Raw genomic sequence first — 25,970 nt, 5'->3', positions numbered from 1 at the left:
GGGGGTTAAGAACTTTAAGCTCACTATATATCTTTCTTTAAATAGTAATATTCAGAAGGTGAATTGTTGCTGAACAAGTTATTTCCATGCTTATATAATACAGATATGCTTGAAAGGTACTGTGTGACATCTAGGAGACAGTTCTGGTTCAAGAAGATGGCTGGATTATCTTCCTCTTTATTATAGCTACATTTCCATCTTTTTAACCTTTGTGTTTACTAGAATAAGCTTGCAGAACTCTATGTGTCTGTAATATTAAGAGTGGTGAATCTGAAAAAACTCAAAGTACATTATCTCTCTAGAAATAATTCATTGTACAATTCAGGAGGAGTCTGATCTCGAGAGCAGTGGTGTGTCTCCTGAAGGATTGTGTGTGTATGTTGAGAGCTGATACAGGCAGTGCCAGATTACGAGGGGAAAGCTTTGCAACCACCACCTCCCTTCTGGAAAGGAGTCAACAATTCACAAATTACTCCCCCCACATTAATACAAAGACTTACTCTACTGTCTTTTTGTCAAAAGAGAGGAGCCAGCAATTCTTGTCCCTTCTCTCCCCCATCGTGGGAAAGAGAGTAGGAGGAGAGATTGGATGTAATACTCAATACAAGATAACGGTGACTTTGAGCAGCTGCTCTGCATCCTATATTACTACCTAGCACATGCTCTGTGCTTAGCAAGATGGAAAGGAAATCTCTTATCACACTAACCTTCTCCAGATCTCCAGAGTATTGGGCCCCTAAGCAAACTGGGCAGAGAAATTTAATGACTATAAAAGGCAAAAAACTTATCGATTACAAACTTGGGGATAATATTAAAGTTTTTCCTTAGTAAAGAAGATGAAAGCAATTTATCAGATGTACTTTTCCTGTCTCATTTATTTACATAATTAAAATTATGATGATTCTGCAAATATCTTGAACATACAAGTGACATGGTAGATTTTACTTGCAGGATTTTAAATAAATAATAGTCTAGTATTTTTGTGGGGGACCCAAGATTTACTGTCTCTGTCAGCAGTTATGACTTTAGGATGGAGAAATTGCAGTAGAGATGAGGCTGAGGAACAGTTTATAAATGTCTTAGAGTTGTATTAGTCAGTGCATTTGGTTAAGATAATTAATTGATTGTTGTTTTTCTCTCCTCTCCCCAACCTTCTTGTTTTTCTTCTTCTCTTCTCCCTTTCCATGTCTGTTCTCCTATCCTCCTCACCTGCCCTTATTTTTCTCTTCCTTTTTTGCTCCTCTGATTGGCATCCTCTTCTTTGCTCTGCCTGTATGGCACAGAAGTGGGGTGCCAATGAGAGGTGCTGCAGGAGCCGTCTCGCGGTGTGGGAGCTCCAAAAGCAGTGCTCCCACACCACGGGACCACTTGGTAACTGGTGGGACTGTCCCAGACAATTCAGGACAATTGTAAGCTATACTGTGTGCTACTCAGGAATTGTACTTAATTTCAGAAAAGGGGTGACATTTGAACTGGGACCATTTTAACTGTCAAGTAATTTACACGATAAGATGTAAAACAAGCTTGCGTGAAGACTATGTTACTAATACGAAAGGCAAAGATATATTTGCATTTTGCATTCTACTAACCACTAACATATATCCTATGTTTGCAGCTTTCATTTAGTTTGATTTGCATGACTACATAAACTGAAAACTCTTTTAGTATACCTGGTGATGGAAAACCCTTTAAAGCAGGTTGAATGTGTTGAAAACAAAAAGCAGCATTGGCATGTTTGTCTAGTTTTCTGTTTTCTTAACGTACTGGCTTGTCTCACTCTGCAAGTTATCTGTCTCAGAGCCTGTTCTCAACTGTGTCATTGTGCATCATTTGTAATCATATGTTCTGATAAAGATGAGAAGTTAAAGAAGGTTAAGAAGTTGGATTTTCTCTCTTCAAATATTTTTCTTTTTATTATTTATTTATTTAAACCAACATGAACTGAATTTTATAAGCCCCCACAAGTGGCAGGTACAAGCCTTTGCACCATAAACTGAATTGTTAGACATATGGTTACAAAATTTGTTCATACACTTTTACACGTACACTTCCGTGGGTGCGCTGTAAAAGCTTTGAATGTGAATCCGTGTTGTATTTATGTGTAGGTGGGAACTATTCAAAATGTATCTGGAAAAACACATCTCTGGGGTGGAGAAAATAACTTTGGGTTTCTTTCAGCAGAAACCTACTGTTTGAAAATGAGTAGCGTCCTTTGGAATATTCACTTTTACCTTCTCAACAACATCATGTCAAGTTAATGCATCCTAAATGTATTTGGAAGCATGCTGGTTTCATCACAGTTGTCCCCAAGGCTTGAACACATTGTAACTGCTATTTTTACAGTCCCTGCCAACCTACTGAACTCATAGTCAATCTCACTTTACCCACAGGTCAGCCCAAAGCTGACGCAAAGGTCTTTTTCATTTGTGTGACACTTAGTAGGTGTGGAGTTGAGGGATGCCAATACTGCCACAATGCACAACATTTCTCTCTCTGAACTTGACTGCTCTCTGCACTGAGGCTGATGTGAAAAATTCAGCTTTTTTTGAGGGTTGTTTTGAAAGTTGTAGTCCAAGAAAGATCAAAAAAGCATTGTTTCTGATACGTTTTGCTGTGCAGGGGAACGATGCTGTTTTATCTGCCTGTTATGTTTTACCTCCAGCCTAAAAAGTTCTCTATATAGTATTAGTTGAATATTTTTACATTTAAAATGAGCACAGCTTCAAAATATGTCAGAGTTCATGTAAGGAATAACAAAACAAAAGGAGAAGACTCTTCCTCTCAAACATGATCAGAAACTCCAAGAAAAGCCTAAGGAAAGAGAGAGACCTTCCAGAATATGCCGAAGTTGGGTTGATTCTGATGCCTTGGATAGCATTCTGAAGTCTTATTACCTGAGGTATTCAAAACTTTTAGCTCCAAGGCAGAAAGTTATGTTTTTCCTAAAGCATGTTACAATGTGTTCCTTGAAGCTGGTTTTGGCAAAGGGGGCTGAGGGGTCTTCCAGACAGCCCTGTCTGTCCAGTGTATTATGTGTGGCAGATCTCTATGTGATAGGGCCAGCCTACTTACAGTAGTTGTTTAGTTTAACAGCTTTACAAAAAGTTTAGAGCAATAAACTTGCTAAAAAGTAAAGGCCTTCAGATTTCATTCAGAACTGATTATCCTTCTTATTAATCTGCTTTTCTGCTTGTTTCACATTTGGAGACTGAACAAGAATGACATGTGAATGCAATGACTAGCTTCCCTTACAAAATATGAAAATGGCTATCACCACCATATGTTCTGCAATACCTGTTTGGTTTTTGTTTGTTTGTTTTAAAGAGTGCATCAGCATACATGTGAAATCATAAATGTTGTAACCATGCTAAGGCTTTTTTAGTGCTATGCTTTTAAAAAATAAGTCAGATTACAATTGATGTTTCCCTTTAGTTTTGTTTCAGCTTTGCTTTGATCCACTGTATAAGAGAGTAGGATATTTTCATAAGAGTACTATTCTTTTTTGTTGTCTTGTGTTATCTCCAAAATGTAAAGTAAAAGTAACAGCAGGAAAAGTTGTATGTAGAACTCCTATATATGTTGGCATGGGAAAATCCAGGGGTTTAAAATTCACAAAATCTTTTAATAATTTCTTAAAGCTCTAGGACTTTTGCAGCAGTTTTAAGGCACTTGGGAGTCCCCCTCCTGTCAACTAGTGGAAGCGTACTTTTAAAAGCTGCTTTTGCATTTTTTTCCCTGAAATGAACAGTATGCTTTTTAAATCTTGTACTTTTAATTCTTTTGTCCAAACAAACCTACCAGTAGTGGATCATCTTACCTCTCTTTCAACCTTGCATTCTCTTCTTGGGAGCAGTCCTGAAAATTTTTATTTTTGTGTAGCATCCAAGTGTGTTCCCTCTCCAGGTAGCAGCCATCTAAATGCACGTGTTAGTCCTGCATTTGGACTCTCTCAGACTTCTTCTCTACCCGTTTCTGCTGGGCCCAGCCCATCACCTTCTCAGTGTCAGGACATTTTTGTACACCAGTCTATATTCCAAACCTCATTGTTTGTCACTTTCATGCAACATTGTTTCTGAAGATTGAAGTCTGTTCCCATTGGCATCAGAACAGAATATTTGTGTTCTTGCCAATTTATTACTGATGCAGACAGTGCCTCTCATCAGAGAAGAATTACACCATGTGCTCTAAAAACATGAGTTGCTTATCCCTGTCCCATAGAATTTATCATAACAATTTTTGCTAATCTTTTTCTCGCCTTTATTTTCCGACTAAATGGATCTAACTCCCCGCCCCCACTGTGGCCCTGTTCTGTAAGATCACACCTCTTTTCTCCCTCAAGGTGCTTCACTCGTCCAAAACCCCATTCCCTCTTCACCTGCTTTCCAGCTCTGGGTATGTCTGTCTGATATTCTCTGTCCTAGTGCTGCCTGTTTACCCCACCTGTGATTTAGGCTTCTCTTCCTGCTCATCAGTCTTGGCCATTTCAGATAGCCTTCCTGGGTAGGTGAGAGTGAATGAATTGTCACTTGCACCTTCTTTACATTTCTGCATGAAGACCCATAAAGACAGTGGGTGAGATTTTGTAAGTTTAAATCCAGAGCTAGTGCACTGATTTATAACCATGCAAACTTGTGTAAGCATATCATCGAGATAATCATTAGTAACAAATTTTATTTGCTGTATTCACAGTATCTAAAAAACTGAAAGCCCTCTAATGTCTGATTGTGTCTTATCTTTCCTGGAACTTACTCATCCCATAATGTAATAAAAGCACATTTATTTAAAATTACTGGAAAGAAACCGTTAATGCTTGTATTATGTTTTAACTTGCTTTCCTTTGGAGGCAGGGAATTGTCAAGTAAGTACTAACAACACACAGCACAGAAAAAGCACAGATTGCTGTCAATGTACAATGCAGATTGCATAGTTAAAAAGGGGTAAATATATGTAACTTGCTACAGTGCAAATTTCTTTTCTTGAAACTGCCATCTTATGTATCAAAATAAAGTAAGTGTAGTCACAGGCTTGTTAAAAATTAAAGTGAACCTGATGCTGCTTTACATTTGTTTTATTAAGATGTTAATTAAGGCAATGAATGCATACATGTGTGTGTGTATATACATGTACATGTATATATGAATGCACACAACATTTGTGTTTGTGTGTACTGTGAATAGATACATATACAAGTGTATGTGAATGTTTCTAAATTAAATCTCATGCTTACAGTCTAGTGATTATCAGTCATGTCATAGTGGTAGTGTTCTCTTGTTTTCATAAAAAATTTTGGCTTGCTCTTGTCATAAACTTTAACTCTTATTCCTAGGTAAGGAAATGTAAAAATGATCCATTTTAAAATTATGCTAAAACAGAAAGAAAAGCAGGAAGCATACAAGAAAATAAGTTACCACTTTTGTAAGTGCTGATTCAAAGGCCTTAGTAAATCTGGGCTGAAATGGCTTTTGCTGTTCTAGCATCACATAATGATTTTATTTTGTAAGAGAATTAAGTTTTGTAATAATTTCCTCCACTCCTTTTCTACTGGTGATTGTGCTGCTATTCAGTCCAATTACCACTGATGGTTATGTAACATGGCTTGATTGACCATTTCAGAGAAAATAAAGGTACTTGTTTTCCTGTGAACAAAAAAGTACAAGCTGTCCCCTAAGTAAGTTGGCCTACCAATGAACAATTATGAGGCTAAATTGCAGGCTGAGCTAGGATAGAAAACAAGCATCGATTGTGTAAAATTCTCAACAGTGCTTATGAGACTGTTAAGTTTCTACCAGTTTCCATCCCTGTCAGGCACCTGAAAATAAAAAAGCACATGGAATCACATTCTCCTTCAGTATAAAGTGTGCAGGAAGCATGGACGTCGCTTCCTTTTTTCCCTCTGTCCTGTAGGATCTTTGTTTAGTTCAGAGTACACCCAGTGATGCCAGAGTATGATGTTTCTGAATTTGTAGACTGGTGCACTCTTTAATTTCTGTTTTAGTTCTTGCTGGCATGCTTGGATAGCATGTTTTGTGCCACAAAGGAATGACTGATCAACTCTAAAAATGCTTGTGCATGAGTAAAGTGGTCAGAAGTACACGTAACCTGTATTAAGTTTCTTACTTGGCTTTGTTTGCTGCTTACAAGGGGATCAAGGTAACTTTCACTCTTTTAATGTCACAAGATCACCTGCTAATGTACTTTGCTAGTACCTAGTGAGTTTGCTTTTTGCTCAAGAAGTGGGTTAGTTTGTTTACCTGTGGCTTTTTTCTGTCTTTTTTAGAGCTCAGATTTTCATGTTATTTACTTCTGCAATAAGTATTCTAGCTGTGTAACAACAAGTGTTCTAGCTGTGCATTTTGACAGTTATTGCCTTTAATACCTTTCATAAAAAAATACAAGTCCAGAAAAAGCAGCTCCCTCTAAGCAAAAGTGATTTAATTCTTTGACAATTAATTTTTGCAAAACAAGAATTAATGGTACTTACAGTAAAAGGACAAGAATGATCTAATTTTCACAACATATAGAAATGCTTTCCAGATTTCAATGTTTATTAGATAAACTGAGGCCAGACATTTTAGTTTTTCACTTGTAGAACCCCACTGTTTAACCACGTCTCCAGAATCTGCAACTGGAGTTTAAAGGCATGCAGTGGGGTCTTTTTGTGTTATTGACAGCAACCATCAAGTAATGTTTTGGAGCAAGCATTTAACAATATCTATTCTTTTGTCATCACCACATCTACCCCAGGCTTCTTGCAAGATCCATTTTCTAAGTAAAAGATGATCAAATATGATAAAGAATCTAGGCCAGATTTCTATGGGCCGACTTCTTCAGTAATCCAGTGCAAATTTCACAGCTCTGTTCTGCTGTTGACAGGCTTAGAATTAGCCCTCATGAATTTCTGTTAACAGAAAAGGAGAATTATTATGCTTAAATTAACACAATGGTCATCTAAAGTGGAGCCTGTGCAGCAGGCATTTGATTTTGTAGGGTCATGAACTTCTAGAGGCTGAGCTCCCTCTAATCCTCTTAGGTTTGTGCCTCCTTTTTTTTCTTGCACGGATGAAGTCAAATAGTAGCAGTGAAGGTTATGTGTCTTTAAAGACTATTTGCATGAATCAAGTTTTGTTTCAGTCTGTGATCTACATTTGTCTTTTTATCTACTTTTAGCAACTGTAATTACACAAAAATGCTTTACTGGCCTTAGTCTCTGTTAAATTCACATGGATGAATGACTTGTACATTTAAAAATGTAATCATTTTATCTCTAGTATGATTTTGAGAAGATTTTAGTAGAATCTTGTCAAACTTTTGTGATGGAATTTCTCAGAAGAAGCAAGTTTGGGGGAAGATCAACTGCCAGCTGTAGAAAATCTTTTCAATCATTTCTGAAAGCAACAATCTACTATCATTTAATATTCAAGGTTTTCCCATGGATTTAAATCATTATGATTTAAACAAATAAAGTTGCTGTACAGTGGTCTGTTCTACTACTCATCCACAAAAACTACAGCAATGTTATTTCTGCTCTTTCCATCAAAATGCATATTATTTCAGTCAGTTTATTGCACAACTCTACAAAGAGCTAGGTATTAAGCTCACAGAGTTGCAATTGGCCGTTTCTGTTCACGTACAAAACATATGCTATGGTTTTGAAGGTTTTATTTTGCTTTCAAACATATTGATTGTCTTCTTTTTTAAATGTTTATTTCAGGCCACCAGTTAGCAGAGCTGCTCCTCAACCTGAAAAATTGCAAAAGAACAATATCAACAAAAAAAAGAAACTGGTTGAGGTCAGGCTTAATACTTTTTAATTTGCTTAATATGTGCTGGGTGAAATTCTTCCCTAGTTTGAGGGCAGATAAAGTCAGGTATAGCTAGAAGAGAAGAGAAATTTCTAGGAAGTTCTTTCACCTCTGGAGGCAAACACCAAAGATGTGATAGGAACCTCTTTCAGAAAGAACCTCGGGTTCAGGGTGTTAAAGCTTACGTATAATATCAGATCTCTTCAAACCCAAAATTTATCTCTGAATTTGAAGGGCAGGTAGAGTGGAGGTGTATGTATATCCACAGCAGAACCCATGCTCACTGTGTAACCCCAAGGAAAGTACAGTCAGAAATGGTGCTTTCACACATGAAAAATCATGGGTGTGATTTTGAATGCCGAAATTTGCTCATATACTTTGCAACATACATTTTTTCCCAAACCGTAGGGCCTCCAAACAACTCTTTAGAATTTGCCTGTAATGTGCTGAACAAGGAATATTCTGCAGTCTGTTGGACAACTTGCAATACTAGCTTGGCCTGTCAATGTCATTCAAATTGTTCAAAGTAAGCTGTAATTGTGTTTGGGACAGATTCAGTAAGTCTGTCTTCTGGGCTATGAAAGCAACTTTAACAAGAATCCATTAACTGTCACTGTACTGGAGGAAAGTTCCTTGGCAATTGTTTATTCTAAGCTGAAATTACACCTCTGATTAATGTTTTAATTGTAGAGTTATTTAGAGCATGCCTTTGCTTCTTATAAGGATTTGAGGTCAAAATTTTGTCTGTTAAAATTTCGTAGTTTACAAGAGTGATTTTTGAAGACTCTTAAAGTAGAAGTAAAGATATTTGCAAGTACCTGATACCCTGTACAGCTATTAAGAGGTGATGGGAAGATTAATAAAATTGAACCTTTTTTGTAAGTTGTACATATTTTGAATGGAAAGTTACAGAAACAAAACATTTACAGCCAGCTGAATTATTACAGAAATAATAATATAAATGCAATGTCTTAATTCATTGAATTATAGCATGGTTTGAGTTGGAAGGGACCTTTAAAGGTCATCTAGTTCTAACCCCCCTGCAGTGAGAAGGGACACCTTCCACTAGATCAGGTTCCTCAGAGCTCTGTCCAGCCTGACCTTGAATGTTTCCAGGAATGGGGCTTCTATCATCTCTCTGGGCAACCTGTGCCAGTGTCTCACCACCCTCATTGTGAAAAATTTCTTCCTTACCTCTGGTCTAAATATACCCTCTTTTAGTTTAAAGCCATTACGCTTTGTCCTACCTCTACAGCACCTGCTAAAAAGTTTGTCCCGGTTAAAGGATTGTAGATAGTCTGTGAGAATGTCATGTCTCAATAAATTAGCAGAAGAACTGGGATAGCTGATTAATTATTCTGTTGCCTTTACAAGTTATTTGTAGCTCATATAATTACTTTAGAATTCCACTTATGTGATCTAAACTCTGTAATCTCCTTGTTTCTTCTTTCACTTCACTCTTATTCTTTCTTTTTGTTTTATTTGACTAGGAGCTGGCTTTAGACCATGTTTTTGGCTACAGAGGATTTGATTGCCGCAACAACCTTCATTACCTAAATGATGGTGCTGATATTATTTTCCACACAGCTGCAGCAGGCATAGTTCAAAATCTCTCTACTGGTAATTCAACTTCAAACAGTATTTTGAGATAAACAATGCTGTACAAGGAAAATTCTTCTGAATGAAAGTCTTAACTTTTTAACATTCCTGTAACTTTCTCACATTTTGCATCTTGATAAATAATAAAAAAATTTAGATGGCTTTTATATCAGATTGACAATTTCTCCTGTTCAAGTCATCCTCTAGAGCAATCCTGTTCCTTTCAGCAGTATGAGATTCTGCTAGGAAGTGTCATAAAAATGTTCTATTTCTGCAGTTGTGCCTTGCTAAAATCCCTGCTGAAGACCCAGGAATGGCTTTCTCAGGGCAGAGAGCCCTGCGTTGTGAAATTACCAGTAACCCCAAAACTGTTAGGAGCAGTAACATCCATTGTTTTATTTTGAGTTGTTTTAGCAAACTCACACTCCAGGGAAGGGTACGTTTTGATGCACTACAATGTGAGCAAGTTGCTCTTTGGAAGGGGTAGAAATATTCCCTGCCTTTTGGGTAATGAAGAGGAGGAAATACCAGTAATTTATCTGTCCCTCAGTTGTAGCACCGACATCTCCATATTCTTTTTATATCTCAGGAAACAAAGATAGGAATTAATGGAATTTTGGCTTTATTTTATTCCCTCTTGGTGCCACAGTGAACCAAGCAGTCACAGCGATGCACCTGGCAGCTCTGCTGCCAAGAAGGGGCGGAGGCAGAAATGCTGTCACATCTGGTGACCTTTGGGGACTCCAGTCCTAGCATGGCCTCTGACCTGTGGAGCTGGTGAGCATGGTCCCATCTATTCTTTTTGGGCCTTTTCCCTTGGGAAGATATTGCAAAGCACAGGCTTCACAGGGCTTTGCTCTCCACTTTGCTTCCCACTGACTGCTTGGGTTTACCGGGAAACTGGGGCCCTGTATTTGCTGGTTTTGCTTTTTTGTGCAGTTACAGGTGGCTACAGGATGATTTTTGGGCTGATGATTCATGGCTCCCTGGACATAGCTAGTTTACTAAATATTGCTTTTATATGTATATGTGTGTGTGTGTTAATGGTTACATCTATAGTGCGTTTGCTAATGGTGTTTGGGAGTGAGAGCAGAGCAGCTGTCAAAGCAGTTACTGTCTTACCCCCACCCGTCCCCTAGAGAGTACAGCATGAGTGTAGCAACAAACTTTGTGAATATTCTTTACTTCAGTGGTGGTTCTTTCTTCAGTACTGTTGTGAGTAAAAACTTGTTTGAATTTTCTTAGGTAGTCAGAGTTTCTACCTGGAGCATACTGATGACATTCTCTGCCTCACTGTGAATCAGCACCCAAAGTATAAAAACATTGTGGCTACCAGCCAGATCGGTAGGTGACTCTCCATATAACAAAGTTTTACTCAAAAATTATCAGGGGCACTGATTTATTTTGGGCTTTTCTGTGTAGGAATGTTACCAGGACATACCAGTGTTACTGTCCTCAAACTTTTTATTTGATTTTAAAGAGGTAATGAAGCTTCAGGATTTTCTTATAATTTCAGTTTAATCTCTGATTTCAAGTCATTAGTCATTGGATTTTAGAGTTAATTGTAGTATAATCACATTTCAGAAAGCAAGCTTTGATAAACTGCACTAGATCATCTCATTAATCTGTAATCATAAGATTTATAAAATTCCCTCTTTCCTTCCTGTCTCTAAGGCCCTGTTTAGCAGTGAAAACACAATAATGAAAATTTCCTATGCAGAAGGACAAAAGCTATGCAGAAAAGGAAAGAAATAGAGTGAAATCTCAACAGAAGTTATGACACATATAAGGGGCTAATTGAGGAACCATATGTATTTGTGTTTATTATTCACACAGAGTCCTGTTCAATTCCCTAGTACCTTTTGCAGGAGTAAACATTACATGGGAAATAGAGGATCATTTGTCCCAAGCCTTGAGAAGGATCAGTTCCCTTTCACTTAAACCAGCTTAATAGTGGAGAAATTAACTTCATTAAAAAGAATGGTACCACTTGAATTAATTTCATTCTGGAAGGAGACTCAAGTCCATAACTTCTGTAATAAGGATTTTAACAGGGGGCAGAAAAATGATAGTAGATGAACACCTTAACAAACCATCCTTGCCACCTGTACTGAGTGCTGTCACTTCAATTTGAATGTTGAGTAAAAACCAAAATCTGCACATACTGTCAGCACTCCAGTTCAAAATTCTGATTTCTATGACATGGAAAGGTGCCTGTTAAAGACCCTTTTTCTAGTCTGTCAATGAGAGCCCATGAAATCAGCGTTTCTGGTTTTGGTTGATATTCTGTGTAACTACAGATTCATTTCACTTTTAAAATTTAATAATTTTAAAAATCTGCATGTCTTTTAAATACCATTTTTTAAAGTCAAATGTACTAGATATTGTTGTGATATTTGTGTATAAAAAGCAATATACCCAAGAAAGTTCAACAATATTCCTGCTTATTTGTTTTGTTGATTTAATCCATATCCATTTTCAAATTTTTAATTTTTTTTCCCCCTTCTGGTGCTGATGCTGGCACTTCAGCATTAGAAACATGACTTATTTCACCTATTGTTTTCCCTTGGTGCTTCCTCATTTGCCATTGCTCTCACAATGCAGGTGATATGACAGAATTTCCAGGTAAGGTTGATTCGTTTGTGAATTTCAGTCAGCAGAGTTATGTAAAAGTTTCATGTTACCTCATTGTATCTGTGTGAATCGCGGATACAAGTGAAACATCTACAGACAATTTCTTTTGCATGAGGTTCTTCATAAATGTTATGTTGTTCTTTTGGAATTTGTCTTACTTCATGAAATACAATTATTTCCCCGTGTTTTACAGGCTATTATGATTTCTTTTTTTTTTTTTTTTTTGAGTAGTGTTAATCTTAAAACAAAACAAAAACTCACAACTTATAAGTGTCTGTTTAGGTTAAATGTTCTTGAAAAATGCCTATTTTGCATTGAAGCTTTCCAGATGCTGAATTAATTTTATCTTTTAACAAATCTTTTTGCACCTAGGTACGACTCCCACAATTCATGTATGGGATGCTATGAGTAAGCAAACGATTTCAATGCTACGTTGCTTCCATACCAAAGGTGTCAACTATGTTAACTTCAGTGCAACTGGCAAACTTCTGGTTTCAGTAGGAGTTGATCCAGAACATACTATCACAGTGTGGAGATGGCAAGAAGGTAACTCTAGAAAAATCATGTTCCTTCAACCTAACAGAACTGTGTACCATTATTTGCTTTTCCTTTCAAGTCTTTGGAATAGATTTGTGTTCTTACTCTGAGTATCATAGCTCCCTAAAGTCACAAAATCAGTTAAAGGAGATAATAAAGTGCTAAAAAAAATGAATAAGAAAATATGTTATTAACTTCTATTATAAGTAGAAGTTAAGGGAAAATGTTTAATGTAAAATTTCATGAAATTAAGTATGTTATTTTTCTTCCTAAAATACTTGAACTTCAAATTCTATACCATAGATAGACCTTTGGGAAGTCATTTCCTGAAAATAATTATCATCATCAAAAATGGTGGTGGGGAGAGGAGAAGTGTCTCAGCTCGTTAGATGTTTCCCTGTGCGTTTCACCAGATGGTAACTCAGTGATGATATGCAAAATTTCCATGTTGCTGTTTCACTGGCCAAAGAGACAAATCATGCTATGGAGATCTAAATCTGCATTTCCTAAAACCGTTGGATGCATGGAATAACCAGGGACCTTGCAGGTTGCATGTATTAAGATGTTTGAAACACTCAATAATGGTAGGATTTGTTTAGCTTTCAGCATCTGGGACACAGTTCTCTAATCCAATACCAAGTCAATTTATGTTATAAGATCATATCAGAACTTAGTTTTTCAGGTAAATGTAACTTTATTTTTTATCCTTTCTTAATTAAAACAGGCACTAAAGTTGCTAGCAGGGGAGGACATCTCGAGAGGATATTCGTTGTAGAGTTCCGCCCAGATTCAGACACTCAGTTTGTGTCTGTTGGGGTAAAACACATGAAGTTCTGGACATTAGCTGGCAGTGCTTTGCTTTATAAGAAAGGAGTCATTGGTTCCATGGAAGATGCCAAAATGCAAACCATGCTTTCTGTTGCCTTCGGAGCAGTGAGTTCAAATTATTTGCTTCAGAATTTTATTACACATTTTTATTAAAACTGCAAGTGTCAATTTCCTTTGAAATCCAGTACAGTGTGGACAGTGCAAGACCTTGGAGCTCTTGCTTATTAGTTAAACTTTTAATTTGAAACTTGTACACCTTTAGATCCTCATGTAAGTTTTCTAAACTGGGTTGGGTTTCTCTGTCAATGAACTCTTTTTATTAATGTCTGTGCATACATACAGCATCAGCTGCCATGGCTCTTAAGTTTTTTTACTTTGCTAGTTATTTAGCACTTAACTGGTTAACTTAGAAAAATGTGATACTGTTATTTTGTGTATAAGCTCTGCAACCTTTGTTTCTGATGACAGTATTTAGTATGACATATGCTAGTGATCCAGCTAGTGGTGCCAGTATATAATACTGTCCACTATGAGCGTTAAGGCACTGTAGCACTGTGCTTTAGAGCGTAGTTAAGGAAAACTCTATGTATTAACAGTGGAAAAGCAGTGTTATCGTGATACTAAAGTCTGAAATAGCTTCTGCTTCATCCAGAAAACCCATAGAAATTACCTTTGCAAAAATTAAACATAAACTATACAAATCACCAATTCAAAGAAACCCCTTGCTCTTAGATTATCCACCCTGGACAATAACGTGTGAAATGTGAGTGTATAAAATTAGGCTCCCAAATCCACATCCTTGTTCCCAAACAAGTGACTTTGTTGTCAAATATTGTAAATATTTGTTGCTTAATACTAAACATTTCTTTCTATTCCAGCATTATTCCAGTATGAAACAGGAGTAATGTAATGGACACTAAGGACCCCAAAAGTGATTTTAAAAAAGCAGCAGAATGTAATATTGGAACAAACAAATCACTTGTGCATACTTTCCAAGTTGAAACAGTCCAACAGACATTTTATTCTCTTAAATAATAAAACTAACATCCTGTAAGGGGCACCTTCAAAACCAGCAGATGAACTCTACTCCATTAGCATATGTCATTCATGCTGCATGTTTTCTTCTTCCTCAAGTATGTGTCATTGAATCCCACTGGAAGTCCAAGTCCATGTCACAGGAGCATGAATAAATTGCTCTTAATAAAGTAGGGGTTGTGCACATACTCTGCTTCTTCCTGCATCCATGGACCTCACTCATTTTCATCCAGATCCATCTAAGGCCACAGTCAACAGGTCACGCTGGGATACAGCCACACTAAATTTTATCTCAAATGGTAGAAAGTCATTCTGGGCTTCTGTCCCCTAGGTCCTTCAACAGACACCTTTGCTGTTTGTTGCAGAATGTGAGACTTGCCTTTGAACCCCTATCAAAAGGGTTCACTTACAATTTTTCCTGATATCTGTTATTTCAGAATCCGTAGACTTCAAGGTCAGACCATCTTTAATTCTTTAGGCAAGATTTTCCATTTAACAGAGCACACCCCAAAAGGGAGTTTGCAATGCGGAATACTTGCTGCTTTTTCCCATTTTTCGGGGAATCCCAGACCTCTGACTAGTTTGTTCCATGGGGCAGGATTCGTGGTTTTTATGAGAAATTATGCCATTGCTGTGGTCCATAAAGTAGCTAACAGGTTGAGTTAGTTCTGCATTTAAATTTATACTTAAATGGTGTCCCTGCTCATGACAGGGGGGTTGGAACTAGATGACCTTTAAGGTCCCTTCCAACCCAAACCATTCTATGATTCTATATTGCTTGTCAGTCACCTATACTGAGATTCTGCCTGACATACTCAAAGAAGAAATAAATGTCATATAGAATGCAGAAGTGGTAACCTGCTGTCCATGTCGCTGTCAGGAGACATGACATAGCATATGCATAGCAAAAGAAGCATCTGAAAGATCTCAAAATGAGATGAATGAGGTAAAAGTGCCCTACACATATAACATCTCCAAGAAACACCGTTAGAGTGCAGTTATTAAACTCATTCTCTCGATGCAGATGGTTTTAATTCCTTCATTCATTGCATAGTTGACTTTTCTCAGGAAATTCAGTAGCTAAAAGAATTTTAGTTCAAGCTGAACAAAAATGCTAAGATATTTAATTATATCAAAGATCATTGCTATTTGTTGCAGAATAACCTTACATTTACTGGTGCCATAAATGGAGATGTCTACGTCTGGAAGGATCATTTTCTGATTAGACTTGTGGCAAAAGCTCACACAGGGCCAGTGGTTACGATGTACACAACTCTTCGAGATGGACTCATTGTTACAGGAGGAAAGGAGAGACCGTAAGACACACAATTTTCCTAAAGTGCACAACAGTTCTCTCTCATATGGCATTTTTTATTTATCCAATACCCTAGACATACACAATGCTTCCCAGAGATAAATGGTATCTGTACTGTAGCAATTTAAATCTAAATTTTACATAACGGGCTCAGGTGTCTTAGGAAGTAAAGGACAAATAAGTAGAGCGCTCAAGGGTCACAGTAACGTTATGTTGCGCGCAAGGGACATACTGAACCTCAAATTAGCAATTGATGTGAACACCTGTATAAGCTCCTTGTTGCCTGAGTTCCTGCAAGCCTGGCTTAAGTGGGTTTTTTCTTAATTTTTTAATTCTCTCAGTGGAGACTGTGATTAGTAAGTTCTGTTTACTAGAAGTAAAATATTTGACAAGGTTGTCTTGGTGGTAGAGATTTGAGACTGAGTGACAAGAGAACAATTTGTTTTTTATAAATTAGGCATGATACTGTTTAAAACATTAAATATGATAGTGTTTAGATTTTTATTATTTACTTACTATTACACAACAGTGAGATGTCCTTATATACAGAATAAGGTGATTCAATGTACGTTTTATTATTTAATGAGAAAAATACTGATGGGATTTATATATGGGATTTGTTGTAGCCTATGCAGGAGACATCTGGGTAACACAACACACTTCTTTTCAGCACTAAAGAAGGGGGAGCTGTAAAGCTGTGGGATCAAGAGATGAAACGGTGCAGAGCATTTCAGCTTGAGACAGGCCAGCTCGTTGAGTGCGTGCGCTCCGTCTGCAGAGGAAAGGTAAGTGAGCTGACGTGGCAGATGTTTCACTTTGGCAAGCATCTCTGCATGTTCTTCTTGGTGGAGGTTGGATGGGAGACACAGGAGAGAAAACTTTTGTAAAAAAGTTATGGGAAGAGGCTTTGTCTCCCTAGCCAGTGATGATTCATTACTTGTCTTCCTGAGCTCAGTGATGGGCTTTAAAGTGCATGAGGATCTCGTTTCTGATGTGAAGCGCCTGCCTTTCCTCTAGTCTAGGGAAAGGCCTTTGAAGGCCTCTGAAGGACAGTGGTAAGTGTAGGAACATGTTTCACCAGAGTAGGACCTTGTCTCCTGCCTTTCTTTTCAAGTGACAAAAGGAACGTAGATAACTACTTTACAAAGTTTGCTTCTTGTGAAATTTAGGACAGCTTAGGTGCTTCAGTGAGGCAGAATGGATACTAGCTTTTTTTTTAAAAAAAATGTCACAAATAAAACAAGTTGCCACTGAGAATTACTGATTGACTAAGTTTTTGTAAAGTGGAAAACAATAGAATCAACTGAGTCATTTGAGACACTAAAATAAATCACTTTTGGACATGTTTAAATTCTACTTGTAAATGTTGTGAAAGGAGCACATGATGATGCAGAGTGTTACTTCATATGGTGGGTATCTGTCCAGCCTAACACGTCATGAAATAGTCTCTAACTCTTTAGAGACTCTAACTCTCTAGACTTCAACAAAGTCTCTAACTTTGTATATCAAGTCTCAGGCATTTGACATGCTCTTTGCTAACAGCAGCACTGAGGAACATTTTTGTATACTTCTAATCAAGTAGCCATTAACCAATTCCAAACAGTATATATTTATGCTTTTTCCAATTGTTTACTGACAAAGAACTTGCAGTTTAGATGATGACAGTATGGCTAGATTAGATGCGAGGTGCTCTTAGTCTAACTGAGCCTAAAACCCTGGTTTAGTTTTTTTTATTATTGCCCAAAAATTATATTTAGTCACCTCAGAGGTATGAGAATAATGCTTTGCTAACTTGTGTGTAAACACTTGAATCTGAGCTAAAACCCTTAATGACAAGATGAAAGCCACCACAGTCACTCAACAGCAACACCAGAAGATGATATCCAATGTCCCGATGTGGAAGTGTCAGTGTTTTACTCTCCTGTTTTCAAGATACTGCATGAACAAGCAGTATAAATTGGGATGAGTTACTACCAATATTTCTGCAATACATCAGTACTTCACTGCTATTGATATTCTGTCTGTTACACTGACAACCCATCTCTCATTCTTTTTTTCGGGTACAAACAGGGGAAAATTTTGGTGGGAACAAAAGATGGAGAAATCCTTGAAGTAGGAGAAAAAAATGCTGCCTCAAACTTGTTGATTGACTGTCACATGGAAGGGGAAATCTGGGGCTTAGCAACTCACCCTTCAAAAGACATATTTATCTCTGCAAGTAATGATGGAACAGCAAGGATCTGGGACCTGTCTGACAAAGTGAGTATCGCTACATTGAAAAGTATATGATTAGAAATGATCATTTAAGGCAACCATGCATTTTTCAACTGTACAATGTGCCAGCTACATACACACCTTTGAGCAGCCACGTAAAGAGAGCAGGGTTTCTCTTCTATTTTGGTGCAGTTCTTTTTTTTTTTTTTCCTGCTACGTGAAAAGGTAAGCCCTTGGTGAGGTAGCATGCTGCTCTTTCCAAAGGCAAGCAATTTGCAGAGAAATATAGTTATTAAAAGCACTTGTGCTGATGGAGTGCCTTTTGTTGTGTATTGCTTATTTTGATCTAAAACTACAGGCTGGTGTGGATTAAGGAAGCATTTTAATTCCGTGCTGACAGAGCGAGTGACACAGATTGTCCTGTCACTGACTAATATGCAGACCCTGACAATAAGCCTGCTTTACTGGCAAGCATGGCTCCCTTCTTTGTAGAGCCTTTCTTTGGAGCCAATCATGTTGCATATGTGTAGTTCTGGATTTTTTTTTTCCCCAAGTCAAATTGCATAACAGCCATTTTTAAAAATAACAAATCATTTTTTAAAAAATAACAAAAAAGGTTTCTGCTTATGCTAGCCTACTTAAACCTTTTCAAAAGGTAGTTACCTGAGCTAACAGGGATAATCTTTAGTATGGAAAATGAATATATTATAAATACAATCAGAGAAGTGAAAGTGCAAGAGCATTCTAGTATGTTTTCATATGGCAAATCAAATGGAAAAAGCTACCCAGCAGTTGTAGAAGCTATCAAAATCACATTTCAAACAAAATAGGAAATTGATTTTTCAGCCTTTTCTGCTAAATACTGTTTTTTCTGATATAAAACTTGAAGTCACCCTGCAACAAGATATATGCAAACATGAAACTCCCATCTGAATTGCATCTATATTTTGAAGTCTGTTTTGTGACATATGCCTGGTGGGATGTGATTTTTGATGTGAAATTTCAGATTTATATTTAGAAGACACTATAGACAATTTGGTTTTAATAAGTGACTTTTATACTTTGTGTTTGGGAGCTTTGCATTTGCTTGCTGGTTTCCTCCTGGGGAGGTATGAACCTATTGTTTTTGTTAACGCAGAAACTGCTGAACAAAGTCAATCTAGGTCATCCAGCAAGATGTGCTGCATATAGTCCTGATGGTGAAATGGTTGCAATTGGCATGAAGAACGGAGAATTTGTTATTTTACTTGTAAACAGCCTTAAGGTTTGGGGCAAAAAGCGAGACAGGAAGTCTGCAATTCAGGATATCAGGTATGTCAGAAATTTCACTTGAAGTTCACACAGTCCTTACTCAAGAAAAAGTCCCTCAAGTTCCAAGGTGTTTTCCAGATTTTTTTTGTAACTCCATATTTCTTGAAACCTGCATGAAATAATGAAATGCATTTACTGGCTGATTGGTGGCTTTACGTATACCTAAAGCTTCTATATCTTCTATCTATACCACACACTTCCCCCCCCTCCCCCCGTTATTAATTCACTTATATCATAGAATCATAGAATGGTTGGGATTGGAAGGGACCTTAAAGATCATCCAGTTCCAATCCCCCTGCCATGAGCAGGGACACCTTCCACTAGACCAGGTTGCTCAAAGCCTCATCCAGCCTGGCCTTGAACACTTCCAGGGAGGGGGCATCTACAGCTTCCTTAGTAATTTGTACACTGTGGAGCTGTGATTATGGGAATTAATATTATAGTGCATTTTAAAATTGCAATTCCCATTGCTTTCTCCCAGAGCGTTAGTGTCGCTCTGCACACTGTGCTGTGCACTTTATGCAAGTGCAATGGTAACATCCGTTAACTACACACAATATCCTCAGTCTTCCTCATCTATTAAGCATCAGGGTTTGGTTTGGATTCAGTCTTACTATTGATAGAAGGTTTTTCTTGTTTTCCAGTAAAAGAAATTTGTTCTCTTGTGTTAACATGAGAAGAAAAATAAAATCTTGCACAGAAACAGTAAATTATATCCCCATATGTTTTATTGTCTAGGATCAGCCCAGATAACAGGTTTTTGGCAGTGGGCTCCCAAGAACATACTGTAGATTTTTATGATCTCACTCAAGGTACAACCCTAAACCGAATAGGCTACTGCAAAGACATTGCAAGTTTTGTCATACAGATGGACTTTTCTGCAGACAGCAGGTACATTCAGGTACGTCTCAGGTCGACCCGTGTTTGTTTGTATTTATTGTGACTTATCTGACATAATAACAAGATGGAGGTAAGAAGGGGTGAGGGAGGCTTTCTAAAGTTGTTCTGAACTTCAAGGTGGCCTTAAATCTTCTGAGGTAGGCCAGATAATTCAGATTACCTTTAGGATGTTCACAGAGCTCTATTTAAAGTCCTCTTATTCTTTCTAAATACTTGGGTCTTCCCCTGGGTTCTCCATCTCCAACTGTAGCGACACAGCTCAGTTCCCTTACAAGATGAGTAGCGTGCTAAAGGCAAAGTATTCTCTCATTTCAAGGGAATGGGTACAACAAAGAGGAAAAAAAATGTGGATTATAACAATACAGAAACAGTTTTCCTCCTCCCTTTCCCGAGGATGGGATGCATATGATAGCTGAATTAATATGTGAGGTTTCTGATTTACTAAAATGGGGTTGAGATAAACCAGAGAGGTTTATAACTAAAAGGAAATCTCTCAGCTATGCTGCTATTGCATATAATGAATTCTAGCTAGTTAGGAAAAAAGGAGACATTTTATCCTAGGTGTTTAGTACCTGATAAAACTTGTTGAGACTATTACTGCTGGAAATCTTATAAAGAAAATTATGTATTTATGGCAAAGTTACTAGCTTTTTCCTTTCCTATTTTCAGGTATCAACGGGTGCCTACAAGCGTCAAGTTCACGAAGTACCACTAGGAAAGCAAATAACAGATTCTGCATTAATAGAAAAGATCACATGGGCCACGTGGACAAGGTAAAAAACTGAAGAACAAAATTCTGCCTGATTGGGCACAAGTGTAATACAGAACTGAGATCAGATCACAAGATCACATTGTGTGAACCAATGTCCCCAGGGTTTGGCAAACCTACAAGAGAAAAAGCGTGCACGCTCCCCTTCCCCAAAGCTCAACCTTACACACTTATTTTTTTACACACTTTTGGAACTGGTTGGTGTCTGTAGTAATGCCGAGGGCTGTCATACATCCACAGTGGCTTGTTGCCATCATCCCAGGCTTCCAACAGTGAGGGGCGTGGCCCCTCACACGGCTCTGTACCACTTAAAGCTTTGCTTTTATTGGCATGCTGGAACAGGTGCTACCTTATCCCACATCAGCAAACACAAGCAGCTCAGGAGGCAGGGAAACACAAGCGGTCTGTATTAAGGAAGAAGTCGTCGATATCATTAAATATATTTACTGACATGGATTTATATAGGACCCACCCACCATGATTACAAAACTCTGGCTGTGCTCTCACTGTAGGAAGTGGAACAAGCCAAAAGCAGATCTGACAGTAAACAGTGAGTGATAATACAGGCAGGTTTTCAGGAGAAGGTGAGTGAGAATCCTCCTACTCTTACTGCTTTGCAATCAAGCAAGCATAAAAATCTGTCCCAAATTACTCATTGCTAAGGATTCTTGACAGATTGTGGGAGTGGAGCAGGTGTATCTGACAGTTAATGGGTGGGTAAATAGGAATGGTTATAAAGGAACTTAGACTAAGGGAAGAACAGCTATATTAAGAAATACTCCACATCCAAAAAAGCATTCGCTCATTCAGGAACTTAGGGCTAAGAGAGAAGAGCGTTGCTGTCAGAAATCACTGTGGAAGGATACACACGTGTCCATAAGGAAAGGAGGAGACCACAGCTGCACAAGCCACTTGTACAGGGCCACAGAGATGATGAGGGGCCTGGAGCATCTCCCATATGAGGAAAAGCTGAGAGAGAAGACTGGAGAAGACTGAGAGGGGATCTTATCAATGTCTATAAATACCTGAAGTGCAGGGGCCAAATGGATGGGGCCAGGCTCTTGTCGGTGGTGCCCAGTGACAGGACAAGGGGCAATGGGCAAAAACTGGAACACCAAAAGTTCCAGACAAACTTCAGGAAAAACTTCTTTATTGTGAGGGTGTCGGAGCCCTGGGACAGGCTGCCCAGAGAGGTTGTGGAGTCTCCTTCTCTGGAGATGTTCAGAACCCACCTGGATGCTTTCCTGTGCAACCTGCTGTAGGGAACCTGCTTTGGCATGGGGGTGGGACTAGATTGTCCCTTCCAACCCCCACCATTCTGTGATTCTGCATAAAATGATGCGAGGTCTGCCAGGAGATAAACCTCAGAATTTATGGATAGAGATGGTTTACGAGTCACACAGAAAATAAGCATTCTTGTGATGTTCTCCATTATGAGACTGCATTCAGTGCAAGGATTCGGAGGGAAAAGACTTTATTTTAAAAGCAACAATTTTTTAGTAGTGGGCTGTGTTGCCTCCCTATGCTGTGGAAGAGCAGCAGCATTAAGTCTGTCTTATGATCTAATGCTCTTTTTTTTAACTTGGTTTTGGAACAGTATTCTTGGAGACGAAGTCATTGGAATTTGGCCGCGAAATGCAGATAAAGCAGATGTCAATTGTGCATGTGTGACCCACGCTGGCCTAAATATAGTCACAGGAGATGACTTTGGTCTGGTGAAACTGTTTGATTTCCCATGCGCAGAAAAATTTGTAAGTGGATATCTTATTTTAATCTAAACAGCTCGCTTTTCCCCATATTCAAACTCTTTAGCATATGATTTTAAGGCGTCCAAACGATGTAGTCCATCGGGTCATCTCCAGCCTGCTCCCAGCCAGCGCTTGCTGCAGGACTGTGGGAGTTAGTTGTGTGACAGAACCGCTGTCCCCAGCGCAGCTCGCAGGTGACAGGGTAGCTGCTGTCCAGCAGCCGGGGAGGACACAAGGCACAGAAGCAGGTGCTGAATTGGGATTACTGTGGGCTCAAAGACCCCAGTACTGCTGGGGGATGTGATTTTGTCTACACTCACAAGGCAACGTTGTCACGCCGCAATGCCACGCTTCTGCACTAACTCCTGAACTTCTGTTCTTTTTCCAACAGGCCAAACACAAGCGGTATTTTGGGCACTCTGCACACGTCACCAACATACGCTTTTCTCATGATGACAAGTACGTTATAAGTACAGGAGGAGATGACTGCAGGTAACTGCTTATTTATTTCTATGATGATCAAAAATTTGGGGTGTACCCTTCTTATGCCAAACCCCCAGCAATGCATTTACCACTCTGCATTAATTGAAGCCTGCTGACATGTGCTAGTTTTAGCCTGGTTTTCTTACTCTGGAATTGTTGTATTTTATGGACACTGGTACCCGATTTGCCCGTGCCACCTTTGTGCCATTCACAAGGTCATCTCTACTGGGTAAAACATCTTGCATGCGGCTTTCCATGTTTACCAAGCATCTGCTTGTAGCTCCTTTGCTTGCCTTTCTCAATGTGAGAGGAGGGCAGACTGTACCTGTTGCTGTGTGGGTGAGCACCAACCCCTGAGACTCTGGGCACCAAGACGTAGCTGAAGGAGCCCCGGCTGCTGGCACAGGAACCCCTCGTGTCTGAAGAACATTTGTATCAGACAAAGACAGCTGGTGGAGGTGTCAGTCACACAAAAATAACTGAATAGCTCCCGCGCAGCAAAGGGTAGGACAGGATTCCAGCTGAACAGAAGGATAGACAGATTTAGAAAGGCATTTCAAATAACAGGAGGTTTCTCATAAGGTGCCTTAAGTTTGTCTTGGGGTGGTTTTTGGTTTTGATTCCCCCCCCCCAAAAAAAAAGTCAGTGTGTGTGTGTGCATGTGTGATTCCTGCCAGATCCCCCTCCACCCTCACTTCCAGTACTGCTCTGATAGGGCACTACTGCCAAACCAAACTCATAGCAGAAAGGTGAGGAATAAAACATAAAGGTGGTTAAACACAAAATTTAAGAGACTTTTGCAACAGCAAAATGCAGAACTAGAAGGCCAAAAAGCAACAAGGTAGGAAATGCAAGGGCACAGTGTCTCACAGGAGCAAGTATCAGGAAGCCACATTCAAGAACCAGGTATTTATAACTGCTTACTTGGCAAGAAAAATACAAGCCAAAAACTACAAGACTAATTTTTGACAGTGAATGAGACTGTGCATCTTTTCCAGAAGCAGAAACCTAAATACCGTATCTTATGTTTTATGCCACTAGGCTCCCCTCAGTATGCCTGCAGTGCCTGCAGCATTGACACTGGTGGTGTTTGTTCAGGGCTCTGCAGTGAATTTAACTCTCCTCCCATTGCATGAGATGAGCTGTTCTTCAAATTAGCCCCTCCAGAATAGATGTTTTCTTTTTCTACTTTGTGAGGAAAAAGAGAAAGAAAAAAAAAAAAAAAAGTGGTTTTTTTTTTTTTTTTTAAAGTGTTGCAGAGGAGGAGATCAGGAAGCTGTCAGATCAGAAAGCAGCTGCATTTATTTCCATTTTCAGGCTACTAGTTACCTAAATTTTTAAAAAGCTTATCAGCTGCCTTAATGTTGACTATATAGTTATGATAAGGATTTCTTGCTTCAAAATGTAACTACACAGAATAAATAAGCATTTCCAACCACCAGGCCTTACTAAAACACCCGCATACTAGTTTGTTACAATGCTTTAACTCTCCTGAGAAAAGCAAGTGTATCCACGTGCCAGTATTTGTTGTGTAACTCCAGGGCTGCTTATTACTTTACCTGGTATGTTGCTGGTAAACCTACATTTATAGCCATGTACATATTTAACCCAGGCTGTCCCTCTTGGTATGATATGCTGAAGGTTGCCATCAAGTCACTCAGAAAACTAACTATGCTCTCAAATAATTTCTTTGTAGTGTATTTGTGTGGCGGTGTCTTTGAAAGGAACCTCCTCTTGCTGCTGTTACTGCCACCACCAAGTGACTGCTCTGGACTGGACAGCCATGAATGCCTCTACCCCTCTGGCTGCTGTATTCCCATACAGTGCTGCATGGAGTACACATTTTCAGATTACTCATACAAAGTTACTGAACGTGAATGTGATCTTGCATTTGAAAGACCAATATCCTTGAGAAGGAACCTGATGTTTGAAAGGGAAGAGTTTTGTAACCTGGGTAGGCCAAAGTGATGAACAGTTCACTCGTGAAGCTGCTTTTGCCTAATACTGTGTTATTCAAACCACGTCTGAAAAAAGGAACACACTGAGAAAATGCTGGGCCCTTTAATTTGCTTAATTTCAAAAATCTATGGCTTGAACATTTGTTCAAGAAAGTTGGTGTTTTTTAACCATACCGGCTTAAAACTCAAATTTGGTGCACTGCATTAAAGCTGCAAGTGTTTAATGAGTATGCTGGGGTTTACACTTCAGCTTTCAGTAACTGAAGGCGCAAACTATCATTTTTTTAAGTCCATTTTATTTTTAAATATATATATATATATATATATATCTGGCAAAATTTTCTATCCATGAAGTGCCTTTGAGTAATTTTTCAGTATTATGGGCTACAGTCTTGCCTCCCACCAATTGTTTTCAACATACGGTGCTATAATTTTCACACAGAGGAGGGCTAACCATTACCACCTTTTCCAGATGTGTACTTACATTATCCCTGTTTTCTGCTTTCGTTTTTAATATCTTCACAAGTGAATTCCAAACTGTTTCCAAGAGCAAGAAGCTATGTGTTGTTATAAGACATATTCTTGATGGCATTACGCCTCTTGATAAGCTGTTCACAATTGGTTCGTGATGCTAGTTTGACTGCAGACAGAATTTGAAGCTTAACTCAAATGGAGCAAGAGTAGGGAGGGACTTGGTTAAAGACATTTTAACAGAGATGATGAGGAAGTTGTTCCCCAAGTGTTCCTACGCTATCTGTGGTTGTGGGAAAATGTGCTTTATAGGTAACTACTTCCACAGGCAGTGGCCATCCAGTGTATTTAAGAAGTGGTCTGAAA

At 38.6% G+C, this 25,970-nt stretch overlaps 1 protein-coding gene across 1 annotated transcript in view; it reads left to right on the top strand.

Moving 5' to 3' along the window:
- The window catches only part of EML6 (EMAP like 6), a gene marked incomplete at its 5' end in the record, with an annotated part of 80,480 nt that extends 55,584 nt beyond the window's left edge, over nucleotides 1–24,896 (top strand). Inside the window, 17 exons of the mRNA XM_029086808.1 lie at nucleotides 4,844–4,858; nucleotides 6,142–6,150; nucleotides 7,712–7,790; nucleotides 9,293–9,422; nucleotides 10,647–10,745; nucleotides 12,006–12,026; nucleotides 12,408–12,581; nucleotides 13,297–13,505; nucleotides 15,594–15,751; nucleotides 16,421–16,535; nucleotides 17,821–18,009; nucleotides 19,103–19,275; nucleotides 20,014–20,176; nucleotides 20,845–20,948; nucleotides 22,542–22,695; nucleotides 23,084–23,184; nucleotides 24,872–24,896. Coding sequence (XP_028942641.1) covers nucleotides 4,844–4,858; nucleotides 6,142–6,150; nucleotides 7,712–7,790; nucleotides 9,293–9,422; nucleotides 10,647–10,745; nucleotides 12,006–12,026; nucleotides 12,408–12,581; nucleotides 13,297–13,505; nucleotides 15,594–15,751; nucleotides 16,421–16,535; nucleotides 17,821–18,009; nucleotides 19,103–19,275; nucleotides 20,014–20,176; nucleotides 20,845–20,948; nucleotides 22,542–22,695; nucleotides 23,084–23,184; nucleotides 24,872–24,896 — 1,918 coding nt within the window. The remainder of the gene's footprint in view (nucleotides 1–4,843; nucleotides 4,859–6,141; nucleotides 6,151–7,711; nucleotides 7,791–9,292; nucleotides 9,423–10,646; nucleotides 10,746–12,005; nucleotides 12,027–12,407; nucleotides 12,582–13,296; nucleotides 13,506–15,593; nucleotides 15,752–16,420; nucleotides 16,536–17,820; nucleotides 18,010–19,102; nucleotides 19,276–20,013; nucleotides 20,177–20,844; nucleotides 20,949–22,541; nucleotides 22,696–23,083; nucleotides 23,185–24,871) is intronic.
- Between the last annotated feature and the right edge of the window lie 1,074 nt (nucleotides 24,897–25,970).

This window comes from Antrostomus carolinensis, unplaced genomic scaffold (genome assembly GCF_000700745.2).
Source record: "Antrostomus carolinensis isolate BGI_N321 unplaced genomic scaffold, ASM70074v2 scaffold3289, whole genome shotgun sequence".
Taxonomy (NCBI): domain Eukaryota; kingdom Metazoa; phylum Chordata; class Aves; order Caprimulgiformes; family Caprimulgidae; genus Antrostomus; species Antrostomus carolinensis.
This window is presented reverse-complemented; position numbering and strand designations above follow the sequence as displayed.